The sequence below is a fragment of the Crassostrea angulata genome, chromosome 7 (assembly GCF_025612915.1).
Source record: "Crassostrea angulata isolate pt1a10 chromosome 7, ASM2561291v2, whole genome shotgun sequence".
Taxonomy (NCBI): Eukaryota; Metazoa; Mollusca; class Bivalvia; order Ostreida; family Ostreidae; genus Magallana; species Magallana angulata.
Window position 1 is genome coordinate 46,534,504 of NC_069117.1, and position 19,504 is coordinate 46,554,007.

General features: G+C 32.7%; 2 protein-coding genes across 4 annotated transcripts; both read left to right on the forward strand.

Moving 5' to 3' along the window:
* The first annotated feature begins 1,000 nt into the window (after positions 1-1,000).
* Positions 1,001-10,616, forward strand: LOC128155783 (uncharacterized). The gene is made up of 11 exons (XM_052817641.1): positions 1,001-1,279; positions 3,178-3,367; positions 3,502-3,605; positions 3,722-3,853; positions 3,986-4,162; positions 4,251-4,366; positions 4,447-4,567; positions 4,678-4,686; positions 5,634-5,636; positions 5,755-5,931; positions 10,031-10,616. Exons 1-11 carry the CDS (start codon positions 1,222-1,224, stop codon positions 10,114-10,116), a joined length of 1,173 nt encoding a protein of 390 aa, XP_052673601.1. The 5' UTR covers positions 1,001-1,221; the 3' UTR covers positions 10,117-10,616.
* A 3,283-nt stretch (positions 10,617-13,899) lies between these two features.
* LOC128155419 (uncharacterized) lies at positions 13,900-19,296 on the forward strand. Of its 3 annotated transcripts, none has more exons than XM_052817117.1 (11): positions 13,900-14,096; positions 15,481-15,670; positions 15,760-15,863; positions 15,955-16,092; positions 16,230-16,406; positions 16,755-16,870; positions 16,977-17,097; positions 17,216-17,245; positions 17,359-17,502; positions 18,077-18,251; positions 18,622-18,763. In XM_052817117.1, exons 1-10 carry the CDS (start codon positions 14,033-14,035, stop codon positions 18,238-18,240), a joined length of 1,248 nt encoding a protein of 415 aa, XP_052673077.1. In that variant the 5' UTR covers positions 13,900-14,032; the 3' UTR covers positions 18,241-18,251; positions 18,622-18,763. The 3 variants fall into 3 exon arrangements, with proteins under 3 accessions (XP_052673077.1, XP_052673076.1, XP_052673078.1); XM_052817116.1 differs by having other exon boundaries at positions 13,904-14,096; positions 18,077-18,214; positions 18,622-19,296; XM_052817118.1 differs by lacking the exon at positions 18,077-18,251 and having other exon boundaries at positions 13,907-14,096; positions 18,622-19,296.
* The last annotated feature ends 208 nt before the right edge of the window (positions 19,297-19,504 follow it).

The window sequence follows — 19,504 nt, forward strand, 5'->3', positions numbered from 1 at the left end:
CCTTATTTTATTGTAGCTCCTTTAAATAAATGATATATACAATCACTGTGTAATGTCTCCTAAATTTGTAAGCAAATCAATCGTAATTCACATTGCTATAGAAACTGACAGGACTGAAATTTACTCGGTCGGGTTCTAACCAGTTTACCGATATGTTCACATTTTCAGCAACCTAAGAAAAATCACGGAGTGCACGAAATAAGTATGATGATACCAGACTTTATTTCCCATATATGAAGACTTGGCTATTTCCTTTAAGTATCGCATTGATGTGCATTAACAATAACTGACTTAAAGTTACTTTTACCTACTTTTTTATGATTAATTCAATAAGTTATTAAAAGAAAGCTGTGACAACCAATAAAATACAATCGTTGTCTGTTTATGAGGATTTTGAATATAGCAGAAAAAAATTACAGATTCCGATTTTTCTGCAATGTCGCTACATGTATAATCATAACTTGCATAATCAAAGAAAGTAGTTTGTTGTTTAAATCATGTTTAAATTTCTACCTTCATTTCTACCTTCATTTCAGCTTTAAAATCTTAGTAGTAGAAATATTTCTTTGGAATAAAAAAAATATATTGATATCCTTATTCCATATAGTTATGCTTTTCATATCAAAAACGTATAATTGATGTTTCATTAACTATTTTAATTATTCAATGACACTACCTACTTCATTATGAATGTCTTTATATATTATGGCCAAGGAAAAGATAACTGTTGATACAAACTAGGAATTTCAGATTTCTGCTTATCTTTCTTTGCTCAGACAATTCTTTCAAGAAAACAAAAGTTATCAAAATTCCAAAATCAATTTTTTTTAAAATTAAAATTGTTATATTAATTTCTTAAACTCGTTAATGTGCTTTTTTTTTTTAAATCAAATTCATCCAACAGATTAAACGTTTTAGACAAAACTAGGAGAGAATTTTTTTAGGTCGATCGGGCCGTATTGATTAATCACAGGGACATTTGAAACAGTCCAGTTATTTAAAATCCGTCTATTAAAAATTCACGTCGTGCATTTATTTGGACTTATTTTATTTTAGCTATCAAAATATTATTATGCAAGAAGCTAAACTAAAAACCTAATCGATCAATTGGAATATGTGCATGCGTGCGACGTCTTGTTTTTTTTAAAGTTCTGTGATGGACAATGCTCACTTTCAAATAAAATGTAGTACGAGAGAGAGAGACGATAAAGCTCGTCCGCTATGTGGAAAGTGACATTTTGCTTGTTCCTATCTTTGTGGACAACAAATACTATATTAGGTAAGTAATTTGAATCATTTTACGAAGGAACTCTTTATGTTCCATCAAAAACTTTGCGCTGAAACGTTATAATAGGGTAGTCTGGTTGGAAAAAAGTAATGACATTTAAGAAATGGAAAAAAATGTTCTTTTAGTTTAGCCAATGTGTTTTAAAACTTCACGTTACACAGTGAAAACATTGGTATACGAATTAGAACAATAGAAAAAGGGTCACGAAAAGAGAGAGTCTCCTATATTTAAGTTCGTTAAATTGTCTATATTCTGATTGTAATAGATTAACATATTGAAATGCAAAAGGTAATAAACTCAAGAACAAAGTACAAATCAAATTTATCGATAATATATCACCATTTTGTCTTATATGTCCCCAGATGTAGAAAGAAGACAGGCTAAAGTGATGTGTGTATATAAATACAGTGTATACTATATGGTAACTAGGTTAATTAAGTAAATTCTTTCTTTATTTACATTGTACATATAACCAACAAAGACTTTTGAATGATTTAAAAATTGATAACCGAATATGAAGAAGTAATGAAAATTGTGGGTTGGTTTTTTTTATATTTAGATATGGTAGGCAGTTTTTAAATTTAGATCTGGAAGCTGATATAAAGCAAAATGCTCTTTAAGTTTGTCTTAAGATATATCTCCACAATGTCGAACTTTTGTAAATTATATTTCATGTCATATTGAATAAATATTTAAAATGTACCATTCGTTTATTTATATAGTACTCAATATGATATCCAAATTAGAAAACTCGTTAGAATTGTAAACACGTCGTGGGTCATATACAACTGCATCTTACTACTTAGGAAAAAAGGTGTATGATTATATCTGTATAAATTTTTGGCGAATGAAACTGATTCATAAACATTTCTGAAATCAAATGTATAAAAGTGGTTCGATGCAAATATTCCCGAAAGAAAATGATATATAATTATGCATTAATTTAGTGTTAATTTAAATATTCAAGAATTAATCTATACTCATAAACATTTCTGAAGTCAAAATTTACAACGACACTACTTATAGAGCTAAATATTCGTTATCAGGAATTAAAAGGCGCTTCATAGTTAGTTTACACAGCGAAGCCTGGTCTGAATGTGTTCAGTGATCCAATGGCTATTCTATTCGCCATGTTTTCTCCAAACATATTGCTTTGTTTGTTATCTTCGGTCTCTGTGAGCTTCACTTTTTCAGTACAGTACTTTGTATAATCTTTATAAATCAACAAAACCGAGTAAAATGCTGTAACCGTTTACATTTCCTGCCTTCGGTATATTATGAATAAGAAAAATCCAATGCTTCCTCGGAAAGGGAACAGTACTCTATTGTTTGAGTGCATTTTGAGGTCAACAATATATCCATTTCTGGTTTTCTACTGTGTGGTTTCTGACTTTGTCCTGCTCTCTTTAAAACGCTGGGATATTTTCATTGACATAAAAGAAAAATCTGAAAATCTATAACTCGACATTAGTGCTGCAAAAAATGTAACATGAAAACGCAAACAGAATCTGAACTACTCGATAGAATTCATTGGAATTACATGTATTGTTAAAGAAATTTCTATTGAACGAATTTTCATTTAAACAAATTATGCTTCATAGCATTTGACATGTCTTCATATGTCTGCTTAAAAGAATGTTAAAAAAAACGAAAAACAATTCTTTGGTTGTTTTTTATCGGGAAAAATGTAGATATGTCTTACTTACAAAGTAGTATAACCATATAAACTGAAAATGAGAGAGAAAGTTAGGTTGAATATTGATAACAATTTGCTAAAAAGAACATGTTGAATACGTAAATCATTATTTTAATAGAAATATCTATATGGGTAACAAATCATCTTATACATTCTTTTTTTCTGCATTCAAAGAAAATGTCATTTGTTACAGGTGTATCTGGTTGTAGCCTTCCAGTAGACTGGGACGGAGAATATCATGATAGTAGTGATACAACACAAGACATCACGTTCACTCAATCAAGCAATTACGTAGTAGGATGGGGCCTTAATGTGTATTCCAGCACTATTACGTCTTGGACTTGTATAGATGAAGACACGTCAAATAACTTTCTTCTTTTCCAGTAAAGTCAAATTATTTTCTTTTTGCGATGAAAATTTATATTCTTTAGATAAAGACACCTGAACGATTTTTAAAAAATATATATATATTAACACAACTTTTGAGGATTAACAGTTTCTTCTTTTTTTGTTTAAGGTCAAATCAAACAGCAGATGTATTTGGGGCGCCGCATAATGTATTTCGTTGCATAAAATGGGAAAAATTGACAGATTATTCTTATTCGTATTTAATATACGCAAGTACGTCGCATTCAATCTAAAAAGATGTTTATTATTATTTTGCAAAAAATTAATTTCCAATTACTTTTATTCTTGTAATATTGGGAAAAAAATATTGCTGTAATTTTAATTCACAGATATTGAAAGTAATGCACAAAGCAAACGAGTACTTGTTTTGACGACAAATACCGTCGCTGACACCAGTTCAAGTTGTAGTCCAAGTAACGGTTCACCTTCTGCAATTGAAACCGTTGTGTTAGTCAAAAAAGGTACACATAAAATAAACTAAAAGCTAAATCAGTTAAAAATGAATAATGAAACAGCTGGATAATATGTAACTTTTGGATGTAAAAATATGTAAAGTTTCGGTCTTGTTTCAAGAAATGAACTTTTTTAAACAGGATACATTGCGAATGCTACACAGAATTGTCCGTCGCCTTTCTTAGGGAGTTTCAACTATTCTTTTAATGATGGGTCCACTACACACTGTGATGGAACAAGTGTTTGGGATGTCTGTTCCGATCGAACACAAATGGTTGTTAACTATACATTATGTTCAACAACACAATTTTACTCAAGTAGGTCACTTTATTTAATTACGACAATCCTGCAAGTTAGTGTCCAAGCGAAAATATATATGTATATGTATATTGTACTCCATTTTAGCCGGCGGTGTTGCGTATTGCGCCTATTCGACGTCTGTAGGAAGTACTTACTACGTCACAGTGGTCAATGCTGACAGTACTGTGGATTTTACTACCAAATTTCGATTCACTTGTTATGTAAGTCATGGCCCCCGACACTCGATTTTCTTGATCATGGATTAGTAACATAGTTTTGATCTTTATAAATTGGTTTACAGGCTGTGAAGAGTTCTGGTGGACTTGTATATGCTAGTGACAGTAAAGGGGTGTGTATAACGAATCAGGACCCACAAACCAAATCGGCGACAGGAACCGGAACATTGACTTTCTCTGCTTATAGTATGTATCTAAGTTCTGAACCTTTGTTTTACAATGACATGTGAATATTGTTTAAAAGTATATTTCAAATTCATAACAATTTACATTCAACGTCTCTCTTTTTTTTTCAGAAACATGTCGTAAGTATGATATAATTATTCAACTTTCGCATCACAGCTTTCAAAAATGTACTTACATGTATCAAACTTAAAGCTATACACGCTATAATTTGCGTCAATTTTGAATAAAGGGGAAAATGTATGTGTTTGATTACCAATAAAAGTTACCCTTATGCTGTTGATTATAATGCTCATTTCGATCACGTAACAAATATATCAAATATTAAACAATAAAAAATATTTATTTTCCTGCCAGGAAAGTAATGCCTCCTCATGAATATCAATCTATCACGTGATATCGATAGCTACATTTAGTCTATCATACCAAAACTGGTGAAGGGTCAACATCTACATAATTGTGATAGTTTCACAAAGGAAAGGATATTTTCAGTAAAGCATAAATTTGTCCGATATACGAGTACAAACAAAAGAAAATAATACAAGCCTGTAAGTAGATATGAATACTTCCTTTAAAAAAATGACGTAGACCTGTGTTTTTCCCCTATGTGCTATTTATAGATCCTATAAGTGTTAATGCAGAAGTAAGGGTATCGGGAATGACAAACGTATTTTACTCATTATACATGTATGTATTTCAAATTAACAACTGTTAAGCATATTAAAAATCAAGTTGGATATTTAATTAGGCAAACAATAACTACAACCTAGTTCTCTGCGGACATGCGCAATGAGGTCGGTTTGCTCTTCCTTCATCAATATTCATGAAAAGGTATATTTTCCTGGCTGGAAAATAAACAATTAAAAATCTATGTCTTTGTAACGAGATGGAATTCATCATTGTAATTTACAGATTAAGAATAACTTTCATAAGTAGACAAACACATGTGTTTTCACTGTAATTCAAAATTGACGTAAATTATAGCGTGTATAGCTTTAACACAAACTGATAAGTATTTACTCTTGTTCGTGACGTTTATTTTTATCATTTCTTCATGCTTTCTCTAAAGACGGTAAGGTGGATTTAAAATATTGTTTATAAATTTTCCTCATGAATTTTATCCAATTCATTTACAAATTAAAAAGAAGTTAAGATTATTTCATGCTTTCTTTGTTCTTATGTTCCCTTAGCCTTTACGTCAGATTCAGCTCCAGAGAGTTCAAGTAGTATAGGTCTGATCGCTGGTGCTGTAGCAGGTGTCCTTGTTATAGCAGTGGCTGTGGCGGTAGGGATTGTGTTATACAAGAAACATAAAGCAAGGATAAAACCAAATGAACACAGCGATGAAGAAAAGGTCCAACCCCCAGGTATGGACGTCAATGGTTAAAGGTCTCTATTTATTAAACAGAGATAAAACATTCTATTTAGATTCATCCAGGTGTTTACAAGACTCGCAATTGCTGGTTGTTTGAACAAATAATCATTTTTAAATGGTTCTGTACATTGATGATTTTATTGATTTTTAAAATCACATGAGAAAAGGTACAAGAAGACCGAATCGACCAACTCATGGTTTAATAATGATGATATCATAAAATGCAATTCTTCTCTTTTTAATAGCCGTTAAGTATTGTCGTTAGATTATATTTTATTTCTTTGGTAAATGACTAATCTATTACCATTTTGGAACAGTTTTATTTGATCAAAATGGTGTTCAAAAAGTTTGGCAAAACGAAAAAGGTAACCTTAGTGTAGCTAGATATTGGACATGAAAATAATTTCATCATTCAGATTATTCCTTTTTAAAATTAGAATTATAATATTGTGGTAATTTTCCTATTCACTTAATATTTTTTACCTCTGTTACTGTTAACATTCCCTTTAGCAAAGAATATCATAGTCTGTCCCAAGATATCTTGGATTCACATTTTGCTTAATTGCTTGATAATTATAAATACCTCAGGGTTCAAACGATGTTCATTCAAAAGTATAAAAGATTTCTCAGGCGAAACGCCCCTGTTGGCTTATCAGGTTTCAATACAATGCTAAAAAATTTGATGTCTACGGAGATTTTGTATTGCAGCAAGCCCGGATGATAATGTTGAAAAATTGTGCGATGTATTCCGAGTGTATTCCGAATGGAGTAAAGATGTAAACATTCCCCATTATAAATCCCCGTAAGGAATCTGTTTTCGTTCCTGTGAATTTTTCTGAGTGACAGTTGATAATGTGTCAATGAAACTATCTTGGAAATTATCCCTTACAACTTTTACAATTGCACTTCTTTCACAGGTATGTGTATTTTTTTTTAAATCGTCCAAATGTGCTGCATAAATATATTGGGGCAGACTATAAACAACTTTCTGTGACGATCATAAATTTACATGACACAATGTTTGTTAATCACGTTATTAAGTAGGAAACCATGTATTCTATGTGGTAAAATATCGGATTAGATTTATGATGTTTAGCCAAGCCATCACCAAAACTTTCAAATCTCTCAACTCGGTTCTCAACTGAAAACCTATATTAAGTGTAGGAATTTGAGGTCAATACTCAGACTTGAGGCTGAGTATTGACTTGAGGAGAGTTGGAGACGATGAAGTCTGGTCTCAAACTATCTGACATTAATTTTTCCCCACAAACTGTGCGATGTATTGTACATTGTATTTATTGCAAGCATGCATCACGCTTTCTGTGGATACCTCTCTCATTTTTGTGAAAGATTGAAAGGTTCTACTCTTGTTTAAATTCATTACCTGTAGATAAAATGCAAACTTTAATGGTTTATGATAACCTTTTCACTGTGTTTTGAGTATTTTAACTCATTATCTTTACGACATTTAAAAACTAAATTGAAAGAAAGTGTAATGTCAAGCATATCCTGATGGATATCGTAAATGATTGTTTGCAATCTTTATATCAATTTCGACGATACTAATAGACCAGCATACATTAGTCGCTCAAATCTTGAATTTCTTTGGAATTATAAAATCTGAGCCAAGTACAATGTTTAAATAATAAAAGTCATATTTTCACTAATGGCCTTTCCAGTCTTTCCTTTTACTTCTCTGCTCCATGACATTGGTATATTCAGCAGCATTCCTTTTAGTAGTTAGATTTAAAATCACCGAAACCAATGCAACAAGACAAAACAGAAGTCGCATTTTACGTCGGATATTCCATTCCACAGATTTTTTAGTGTTTCAGTTATGAGTTAATTCTAATTTCGTATATATTGCGAAGGTTTTGGAGCAGTTTAATTTTTTGTCGTCCTTGAAAGGCATAATTATTCTCTATTGTTAGAACACTTGATATGTTTGATTTAACCTTAATGTCTGAGAAATACTTTGGTTTTTTATGGAAAATTTTTAAAAATTAATGTTGAAAAACTACGTTTATTCAGATAGCAAACAGATTTTACGAATAAGAATGAAAATCCATCTAATGATTATTGTAGACCTATAGTTGTAATGCCTTTATTCATTTTCAGACACTTGGTCAAAGACCTACTTTTTATGTTTATTATACCCCCCCCCCCCAAAAAAAAAACAAAGTTTGGGGGGGTGTATATAGGAATCACCTTGTCCGTCCGTCTCTCCGTCTGTCCGTCTGTCTGTGCAGTCGTGTCCGGTCCATATCTTTCTTATGGAGAAACATTGGAAATTCTTACTTCACACAAAGATTGCTTATGACCTAAGGGTGTGTCATGACCTTGACCCAAGGTCATTTTGGCAAGGTCAAGGTCATTGGTAGAAAAAATGCAAAATTCGTGTCTGGCCCATATCTTTCTTATGAAGATACATTGGAAGTCCTTACTTCACACAAATATTGCTTATGACCTTAGGGTGTGTCATGATCATGACCCAATGTCATTTGGGCAAGGTCAAGGTCACTGGCAGAAAAAGTGCAAAATTTGTGTCCAGTCCATATCTTTCTTATGGGGAAACATTGGAAGTTTTTACTCTACACAAAGATTGCTTACAGGTTACGGTCACTGGCAGAAAAAGTGCAAAATTCGTGTCCGGTCAATATCTTCCTTATTGAGAAGCATTGATTGTTCTTACTTCACACAAATATTGCTTATGACCAAAGGGTGTGTCATGACCTTGACCCAAAGTCAATTGAGGAAGTTCAAGGTCATTGTTTCAAAAAAGCTAAATTCTGTCTGTGTCATGTCTTGTATTAATGGAAATATAAGAAGCTAAATTTTGACATAAAGCTTGCTTGTCTCAGGCCACATAAACCTATTTTTAGATTCTCATCCCCGTCTCTCTGAAAATGGCCTGCCCCGATGAATTTTTTTTAGGAAAAAAAAATGTGGAAAAAAAATTTCGGAAAAAAATCGGGCTCAGTATGCCAATAATTCAAAATGTTTAAATATTAAATGCTGCTTGACATGTGGATTTCATTTGATTCGAGTCATGGTTGTTAACGGAAGGATGCAAATGCCCTCATGCATTTACAGTTAACTTAAATAAAATGGAATTAAAGGATAGAAATTGGTTTGTTTACTCCTATTGGCATTAACAGTTTTCAAAAATAGAGCAGTTGGTTTTTTTTTTTTACAGAAAATGGACAGTGAAATAGATTCATCCAATATTTTCTATAATAGCAGAAATACAAACGTTGTGATTTTTTTCTTAGCGGGGGGGGGGGGGGGGGGTATCAATTGTGAGCTTAGTACCTTTAGTTGTTTCTGAATATCTATCGAAATATCTCTCGAAAGCTTACACTATATCCAAAATTATTAAATTAAAAAGAGAAAAGTGGTATAATTAGAATGGTATTATAATACAAAGATAAATGAAAATTTTAAATAGACTTCATTTTTTACGGTAATTAAATCCGAATTCCTATATTCTCCCATTATTCAATAAAATTTACAGTGTTTTCTGCAAACTTTTAATTTAACTTAAATTACTCACAATAGAGAAAATTATATTATGATAAAATTAAACTCAGACAGTCTACTTTTTTAGTTGCCAGTTTTCTTTAAAAAAAATTATAAACAAAATTAATGTGCTGATATCAAAGTTTATCTTAAGCACTGTTGATTTGTATTTTTTAATACTCTACTACAAGAGTTTGTCAACTCAAACTACGAGTAAACTATCATCTTTAAACGAAAGAATATCACGTCGTATCCCAAAAGTATAATTATGTATTGTATTTCGGATGTTCTATCTACGGTCAAATACAGTACTCCGTTAGTTTTGATATAAGAAACCCAAAGGTCCTGTTATTTTCCTTTTCAGATTTTAAAAATATTTCTTTGAAGCGGTTAATAAAAGTATTTATTTATACATATCGATAAAAAATATTGATGGGGGAGGGTCAACAAAGTTCATTTGTGAAATATAGAAAAGGTGCTGTTAAAAGAAATTGTATGTAATGATATTCGTCAGATAATAAGAAATGTAAATATAATAAGGAATCGATTACCAAAATGTTCTCTTTTTCCAGCAGAACCTTCGGTTACCCCAAGAGATGCCACTGAGATAGAGCCTCCAAAGGAACGGCCAAACATACTTCCTCCTTTAGCCAAATAACGTACTAGGATATCTCATGACATAGAGGTTCCCTATGGGACCTCGTCACTTCTCCAAAGGAAGTGAGATTCTAGCAACAAATGATTTTGTTGCCCACATCTGTGATATTGTTGATGAACAGATTCCAGGAGTCTCCTACGCATTCATATTTTGACAGCGATTGACCTTAATTTATTCATATATTAAGTTTGAAGGCCGACGAATTCTTTTGTAATAATTCAAGTGTGTGTGTGGTATTTTATTATACATGTTTATTTGGACATCAAATGAGATTGCTAGTCTCAGTATTTATATTATTTGATTTCTATTGTATATCGCTGTTTTTATGGGGTTTTTTCATGATCGTCTTTCATTAAGTGTTGTGATACTAAATTATTTTATGAAGATTATTTTACGATATCATATCTTAGTTGTTGCAATTTGCTCGACAAAACGTCAAAATATGTTTAGTCGAATAATTTTTGAATGCACTTTGTCAAATTGATAAACAAAAAATTATACAAACCAAACAGTATGTTGTCCTTTGTTCAAAGAACTTGCAACTCTTCAAAATAGAGCATACCAGCAGGGTCTCAGTTCTTCACTCTGTTGACCAAGACACCGCGTCAGTCTAAACAAATACAGTTCTACAGTTTGTGGGGGATTAGATCGGCAGTTTTGGGTCTTATAAACGTTACAGAATCACTTGAATTGCAGTTTATACAAACATCATGTCATCCCTGACGTATTTTATTTTATAAACTGAAATCTGCAGGTTCATAAATCACGACAGATTAAACGATATTATGGAACGTTGAAAATGAATTCGCTGCTTCATCATAAGTGTTTTAAACTGGCATGGAGTATTTTATCGCCATACCACTATCTTTCAGTTATGCTATATAATTGAGAGCAATGTATTTGAAGCAAAATGAACTAGACATGTTAAATACCCCCTAGAATAATTAATTGGTAACTGTGCGGAGCGGAGAACGCCTTGGTCAATTTTTATTATCGCCTTATCATTATTCATTACAATTTCACCCCACCTGAATGTTCTTTATAAGTTGGGAAAAGGTAATGCTGTATATGAGAGCAATATATTTGAAACAAAATCGCATGTATATATTAAACATTCCCAAGTATAATAACGAACTGTGAAATGCGCAGAGCAGAGAACGTCTTGTTAAATTTTCAACATTGTGACAGAATGCTATCAAACAAGTTTATTCAACATCTTCTCAATTATGATATATTTCTTTTTCAAGCTGAATTCAATTCAGGTTAAGTTGAAATAATGTCGCTATTTCAATGTTTGCTTAAGAGGATGGCTGAGATGCCATTAATCTCAAATGCTCATCGTGTGCAGAAAGCGAAGCATTGCTATAGAGTGATAAAGATGTAATATCTTTCTTCAAATGTCTGGAATTTTTTTCTCTGAAAAGAGAAAAGGTCAACCAAGTTTTTAGAGCTAGACGTATTTACCGGTAAACAAGATAGGACTTATGGGATTAAAGGCCCATTTCCTGTGGCTGTTGTCGTAATGAGTGTCCTGTTACCACGGAAAACAAGTTTCGGTGTTTGGAATTGTTGCTCAGATCGACTAATTTCCTTTCGTCTTACCTGATATAACAAAACGATGATTGAAAAAAAGTTTTGTATCAATTGCATTTTTAGTATTAACTGTAATTCTTGGGACAAAAATAAATTTCATTGAATATATCATGATGACTAATGATTCTACTAAATAAACTTAAGAATCTGATATAACACAAAATTTTACGAATATATTTTAACAACATTATTCTTAAATCGCCAAAAATCAAACTAAAAATTATCAATTTCTTAAATCAATACATGCAGCATTTCTGCTTTTAAACTATCCTGAGACGTTCAAAGTTATAATCCATAATTGCTTTCAATGTAAAAAGAAGCAAGGGAAGAACTCAGCAGAAAAATTTACCACGAAATCATTATTCCAATGGAATATTATGGTGGCATAGATCTGCCACCACTTGTCAGATAATTATGTTAACTTCTTATATGATAATGTCGACTTGTCAGATATTTATTACAACTTGTCAGATCTTTATGTTGACTTGTCAGAAAATAACCATTGTGACTAGAGACTCAATATTTTGTTGTCAAAGCGTGTAAGTGCCACTAACTGCCATTTACTTGTCATCATAATATCATATAAGTCGAAATAAAGATCTGACAAGTTTACATAATCATCTGACAAGTCGACATAAAGATCTGACAAGTTATCATAATCATCTGTCAAGTCGACATAAAGATCTGACAATTTAAGATTATTATCTGACAGAAAAAATAATATGGCCACTAGTTTAAAGAAAATTATCATTCATATTGTAAGTCGACTTGCCAGATAATAATGTTGACTTGTCATATGTTATGTCGTCTTATCAAATAATTATCACAGAATTATATCGACTTAAAAAATGATTATGTCGACTTGTCAGATCCTTATGTCGACTTGTCAGAAAATATTATTTCAAATGGATGGCACAAATTGGGCGTGGAAAGGTTAAAGTGTTGAAATCTTAAACATGTGAATAAGTGACAAGTCGACTTAAAGAACTGACAAGTGAACATAATTATCTGACAAGTCGACATAATTATCTGACAAGTGGTGGCAGATCTATGCCACCATAGAATATAGAATTAATTTACTAAACGCTACCTTTCAAGAGTCATTGTATATAAATCAAAAGTCTGCCCTTTAAAATGCATTTAACACTGCAGCCCCATGCTGATTTCTTTTAAAATTTCATCATGATGATAAAGATGGACTTACGTCATGTACTTTCACCCAAGTAGATGTCAAGTAGCTACCTTCACTGATTGTTCGAAATTGAAAAGGCTTTATAGATGTCACTAAAACACTGCATTACAAATACGAGTGAAATGAAAGGGAATTAAAATGTTATCGTCAATGTCTGAAAAACATAAAAACTATAAAAGTATTAAAATCTAAAGTGCGGGAAGCTATAATTGAGAGAGAGAGAGAGAGAGAGAGAGAGAGAGAGAGAGAGAGAGAGAGAGAGAGAGAGAGAGAGAGAGAGAACCTTAAAGATCATTTGTATGAATAAGACCTAATAGATCTATTCAAAGCCGAGTAGTGAAGAATAGTAGTTTTCTCTCAGCGTCATACAAATGATATATACGGATTAAGGAGAAAATCCAAACAAAATGAATACAGACATTAGCACTTTCATGATTTTCCGTGTGTATTCATGCATTTTTTTATTTTCAGTAGAAATAATGATTCATTACATTTTGTAATTCATGAGATGACATAAGCTTATATTAAGGGCTTCTGTCTACCAAGCTATCAAACAGCAATTTCAAAAGGATTACTTATGTAAATTAATCTTTCAAACATCTGCTTATTATTTTTCTAGATATTTAAATCAACAATGCTAAAAAATTTATGTATTTAAGTTGGGTCTATTTCACAGTGACTTGTTTAAGAATTGTGTTTTCCTAAGGTGTGAACGCAGTCCTCTCTTCGTTACTGGTATTTACCCTGCAGTATTGTTATTTAGTTAGTCACCTTATACCACGCTATATTTCACTACACCCTCATCTTGTTGTTTTCAAATCGTCATTTACAAATTTGATCATAAGACCTTTTTTTGTTTAGATAAACACAACGTCACGGCGTTTAGGACATGGGAATTAACTCTGTCCCTGTACATTGTGGAAACAAATACCGCTTAAAAACGGGATTATATAAATCTTTGTTACACTAATAATCGGATAAAAAAAAGACGAATGCAAGTTTCCATGCACAACGACTTTTAAATTTACAATTGAACATGAATCATGTTCCCAAGAAAGAACATAAATATCTCGTGAAAGTAAAGGTAGATCGATTAAAGATACAGTTGCAAATCTGTGAAATCTTAGAACAATGAATTCCTGTTATAATTACCTAGTCATTTTATCTGTATTCTGGAATGGATTCGAGAGAATTGGTAAGTTTTTTCTTTTAATCTTGATACACCCTCTGACCGAAATTGCAATTTTTTCAAATAATAAGTTATTCAATGTTTCATTTATCAAATATTATTGTAAGTTACCCATTACATGCCAAGGCTTTGTTAAATAAAATATTATCTATCATCGTTAACAATCAGCCATTGTTTTGCGCATAACTCTAGTCTATATGTCACATCATTTATGTCGGTACATTTTATCAGTTCTATTTTCTATGCTCTTTCATTAAGAAAGTAAATATATTGTTAATATAATTTTTGTAAATGTATTTTTTTTTTGGGGGGGGGGGGGGTGTACAAATCTCTCTCTCTCTCTCTCTCTCTATCTCTCTCTCTCTCTCTCTCTCTCTGCATATTTGCTTAAATTAATTTTGCGTACTCTAAGTGGATATTGATTACAGGGGAATATGAATAAAATCAATTATAGTTTATTTTATTTCAAGATACGTTTACATTATATGTGTTCAAATTTATTTTCAATAAGGGAAAATGCACCTGTGTGTGTTTAGATTTAATTTCAAACAATAGTTCAATATTTACTCAAATGATATGAAGAAAGAAGTACTTAGGTGAAAAAGCAACAAGATCGAATTAAAGGTTGGAAGACCTATAATTCATACAACAATTAACCGTGTTAATATATTGATTAAGTCTATATCAAACCTCCCTCTGCTTTTACAAGAAAACAATTTTATAGCGAAATTCGCTTTTTTTTTAAATTAATGTTTGCAGGATAATATTTTATGTCGTCAATATCATATACACTTAATATATCATTAACAAATACCACTGTAAATGTATTTACATACTTAATTAAATGAGGGTTGGTATGAAATAATCAGCTTAATCGGTTCAAGAATACATTACCCTTTAAATCGGACTCGCTCTTCGGTGAGTGTGTATTTTAAAAATGTTACGTTTTAATCCCCATAAATTCTACAGTCAGCAGTTTGAAGCGTCTATGTCCTCGGAATATATTAAAAACATATTTCAAGTTTCCTTGGAATATATAATTTGGCAAGCTTGTAGCCATTTATTTAAAAATCACAAATAAAACCTCCTAAGAAACAGAACTTTATATGCTATATTAATTTACGCATGTTCCTCCGGAATACGTATAAAATCCTTTGACATATACATGTATTTGGGGAGTTTTTTTTAAATAAATAAATATTGAATTATGATTTTCAGAGTATAATATGTACACAACACGGCACTAGCCGATAAAATATATTTGAACATAATCATGTGAGATCAAAATTGTTATGCTGACTATTTTCATGTCCCAAAGAGAAATGTTTATTGAAGTTCAGTGCCTGGGAATAACATAAAAATTGCTATTTTCTAATTCGGTCATCAATAGAGGGCACATGTACTTTTCCGACCACGTGGGACGGTACATGGTACGACAGCAGTCTGACTGCCGCGGATGTAACATTCAACAAAGCTAGTCTCCAAGTCACTTCCGGTTGGACCATCACTGCCTACTCCTCAACTGTGACGACATGGACATGCGTGGACCATGATTCAAGCAGTAATTTGATACTCTTCAAGTCAGTACTTATTTTCGTATTTATAAGGCCCTGCATGACTACATTTTGGCATTATATTTGTACTTTTGTATTTTTTATATATGTTACAGAGGTGATCAACATGTTAACCTGTTTAGCTCACTTCAAAACGCCTTTAGATGTCTGAAATATACAAAAATGAGCGACGGCAAATATATTTACTATGTGTATGCTGGTGAGTAGCCGACATTTTTTAGGTGTAATTTGCATTATAAAATTGCATGGTCGCAGACACATGCATTAAGATGGTTCTTATCAATTAACAGATATTCAAGTCAACGCAAACAATGCACGAGTGCATATAGAGAGCCATGACCCGTCTGTGACGACATATACCATATCTTCGACATACTGTAACCCCTCTGACCTCAGCACAGAGGAGTATGCGGTTCTTGTCCAAGCAAGTAAGTCTATTTTGGTGATGATAATATTTTCAAAACAGACAAAAATTGAACTTCATTTGTATAAGAATTTCCATGAGCTCTGTAATCCAGACAAGACTTTTATCAACATCTAGACGTCTGACGATGTGTCTTTTAAGGTCAAACGTCTGCTGCCAAAGTCTACTTCCCCACCCCTTTCCTTGGAACGTTTGCCTACACCCACAACGACGGTAGCTCCACGACCTGTGGGTCGGGGTCTGTATGGGACGTGTGTACAGACAGGCAAATCATGACCGTCAACTACACACAGTGCGCCACCAAGCAATTCTACTCCAGTAAGTCTTCATCTTGATGCTCTCAAACTGTAGTTTCGTCGCTATATGTCAAATACCAGTTTTAATTTATTAGTTTTTAGTTGACTTGATCCACTTGATTTAATGTCCTTGTGCAATATCTAATATCATATTGTATTGACAGTATCAGTGGCCAGGAATTTACCTGTCATTGAAAGTGTTATATTCAGTATTTTCCACGACAATTGATGAAACCACAGTACCTCAAATAACGTCAACCAATATCATCGATAAAATATGCTTCTAAATATTTGACAATTACATCTGCATACAGACCTACGAAAATCAGTAAATGTTTATTCTACTGAGGATGAGCATTGTTCGTTTCAGCTGGTGGAGAATCATATTGTGTCTACTACACATCAAGCGGAAGTACCTACTACACGACCGTTCTGAATACCGATTCCACGGTGGATTTTTCAACCACCTACCGTTTCACATGCTACGTAAGGCACTATACTTTTTTTTAAAAAATAGAAGTCTAAAGAAATCAATACTTGTTTTAAAGTTTACCTGTCCTTTATATTGTTCTTCCATGGTTGATTTGATTAGGCTGTGACGTCATCAGGGTCAACAGTGTATGCCAGTGATAGTATAGGTCAGTGTGAGAGGTCCCAGTCCCCCACAACCAAACAGTCCGATGGGACGGGCACATTGGTGTTCACTCCCTATGGTATGTGTAGAAAAAAGTCTAAAATTCATTCTTATATCTATGTCGCTTCATACAAACATCTTTGAATGAAACACCGTTTATACGTGCGTTTTTCATAATGTTCTTTATTCGTTTGCAGTGACATGTCCGTTTACCACTGATGAACCAGGTAACAGACCTTTTTTTAAAATTATTTAAAACGAAATTTTAGTGTTTACTTCTATGTTTCTAGTTTCGGAAATATTTTTTTTTAATTTTGTGGATTTTTAAAAATATTTTTAGCGTCAGCGTCCTCTCTGGGTTTGATTATTGCGATCGTGGTCGTTCTCCTGCTTCTAATCATAGCTGTGATCGTCGGATTTATCCTTTACAAGAAATTCAAGGGACAACACAAAACAATGCACCAAACTCTCAGAGAAAACCAAGGTAATGGGACATGCCTAGCAGCGTGTAAGCCTCTCACCTTACAAAGATCACAAACGCTAATGGAACACAAATCACGGTTGGATTTTCCGATAAGATACTTTTAGTCTGCTAGTTCTGTACAAAAGTAATGCTATGGATAAAATATTATCATTTCTCCATAATAGTTTTTCCATCACGTAAGTTTTGAAAATCTTTTGACGCCCAGTTTTAAACCAGACTTCCCTTTTTTTTTTACCTTAAAAGGCCTTCAAGCTTTTTGCTGTGGTTTCTATAGCTTTAGCGCATGTTTGCAGACTGTTTTCAACTTCATTCTAGACTTTTTTTATTCCTATGAAATGATTTCTCTACAGCCGCCGTTGTTCTAAAGAAGGCTGGGTGGTTGTAAGAGCATTGTATCAAGATATAGAGCAATGTTGAGATTTAAAAGCCAAATCAAATTGTATATTTTCTTTAGTAGAAAAGTTTATGACTAAAAATATTATTTAAAAGTTAAAAATAGATCTGATGAGAAAATTGTTGACCACTCACCCTCCTTAAAGCAGTCTGAGCTTTATATTTCCTTTTTCCAATACAGCTGGCATGGCATTAGAGACTTACAGGGACGCCTTAAGTATAAGCCCTACAGAAGACGGGCGCTTACCACCCATTACGCCCTCCTCAAATCTGCCTAAATCCGAGGACCCAGAGGCCCCGGCGCCTCTCCCTCCCATTAGTACGATGACGTCTAACTATCTTTGAATTAAACCGCCGTAAGATCCATAACTCCTTATAACACGATTGCTGTTTGCGAAATACCTAACCAGTGACCTACATTCATACAGTTTCTCTAAACCGATTTGCAGTTAACGGCACTCTCTACACAAAAATAAAAGGCCAATGTGCGTGTCTTACACGTCCATTCACACCAAATTGAGGTTTTTATATCTGGCATTGTAGTTTAATTAGAAATTAAAATCGAGTCAGATGTAAAGCATTTAGACAAAATGATAAGTACGTCATAATGAATGATAATAAATAAATATATATGATACTCTCTTCCATAAGTGGTGTGATGAATATTTATATTAACAAACTAAAGTGAAAATTTGTGTAAAAAGGGCATTGCTTTTTTTTATATAGAAAAAGTCAGCCTGGAAGAATTATCACCACGTGATGCCACGGCAATTGACATTCCAGAGAAGAAACAATTAGAACCAATCAGCGTGCCTGTTGCAAACGGAGTTGAAACGAGCACTTCCGGCAACCCGCCACTACCACCAATTAGACACTGAATTGAACTCTTCATTTATTTCTATAGACATCATCAATTCAAATAAGATTCCATTGATTGCGTGTCATTCAGCCGGGTTGTTGCTGCTGTTTTCTTTTATTTTTTATTATCATCTTGTTAATTGACTGAGAATTCGTCTCTATATGATTTATACCGAGTAATGTAATCATTAGATCAAACATAGATATATTTTTAACAGCAATTTGTGAACTTTAATGATATTTTATTCAGCTGTTAAACGATTTTCCCTTGTAATATGAGAAAGAACATACAGACAATTAGCGTTTAGACTTGAATCAATCAAGATTCTATATTTGCAAATGACTTGGCATTGATCGATCTCATCATTGTTATACGTAATTGAATAGAGGTATTGAATGCACTTCGAGAAGGTCGTTCATTAATAGATATATTAATGTGTTTAAAACACATAATCCCCAGATGGTTTCCAACTTTCATGTACATCTTGGGATTCCCATTTCTGTGTTACAGTGGTATTTTAATAAAGTTGTTTAAGTTGTTTATACTTTAGTTAGTTTTCTGAGTACAGGAAAGAAAGAAAAACAAGCATATTCGAGTAAAAGAGGAGCAACTCACAATTTTCTTCTTTTTTGAGAGAATAAGAGAGAAAGAAAGAGAAACTGGTTAACATATGCAAACGATCGATTTTGAAAGCAATCAAATGAAACCCTTGCAACGTGATTGCTAGGTTAAAAACTAACTGCAAGGTAA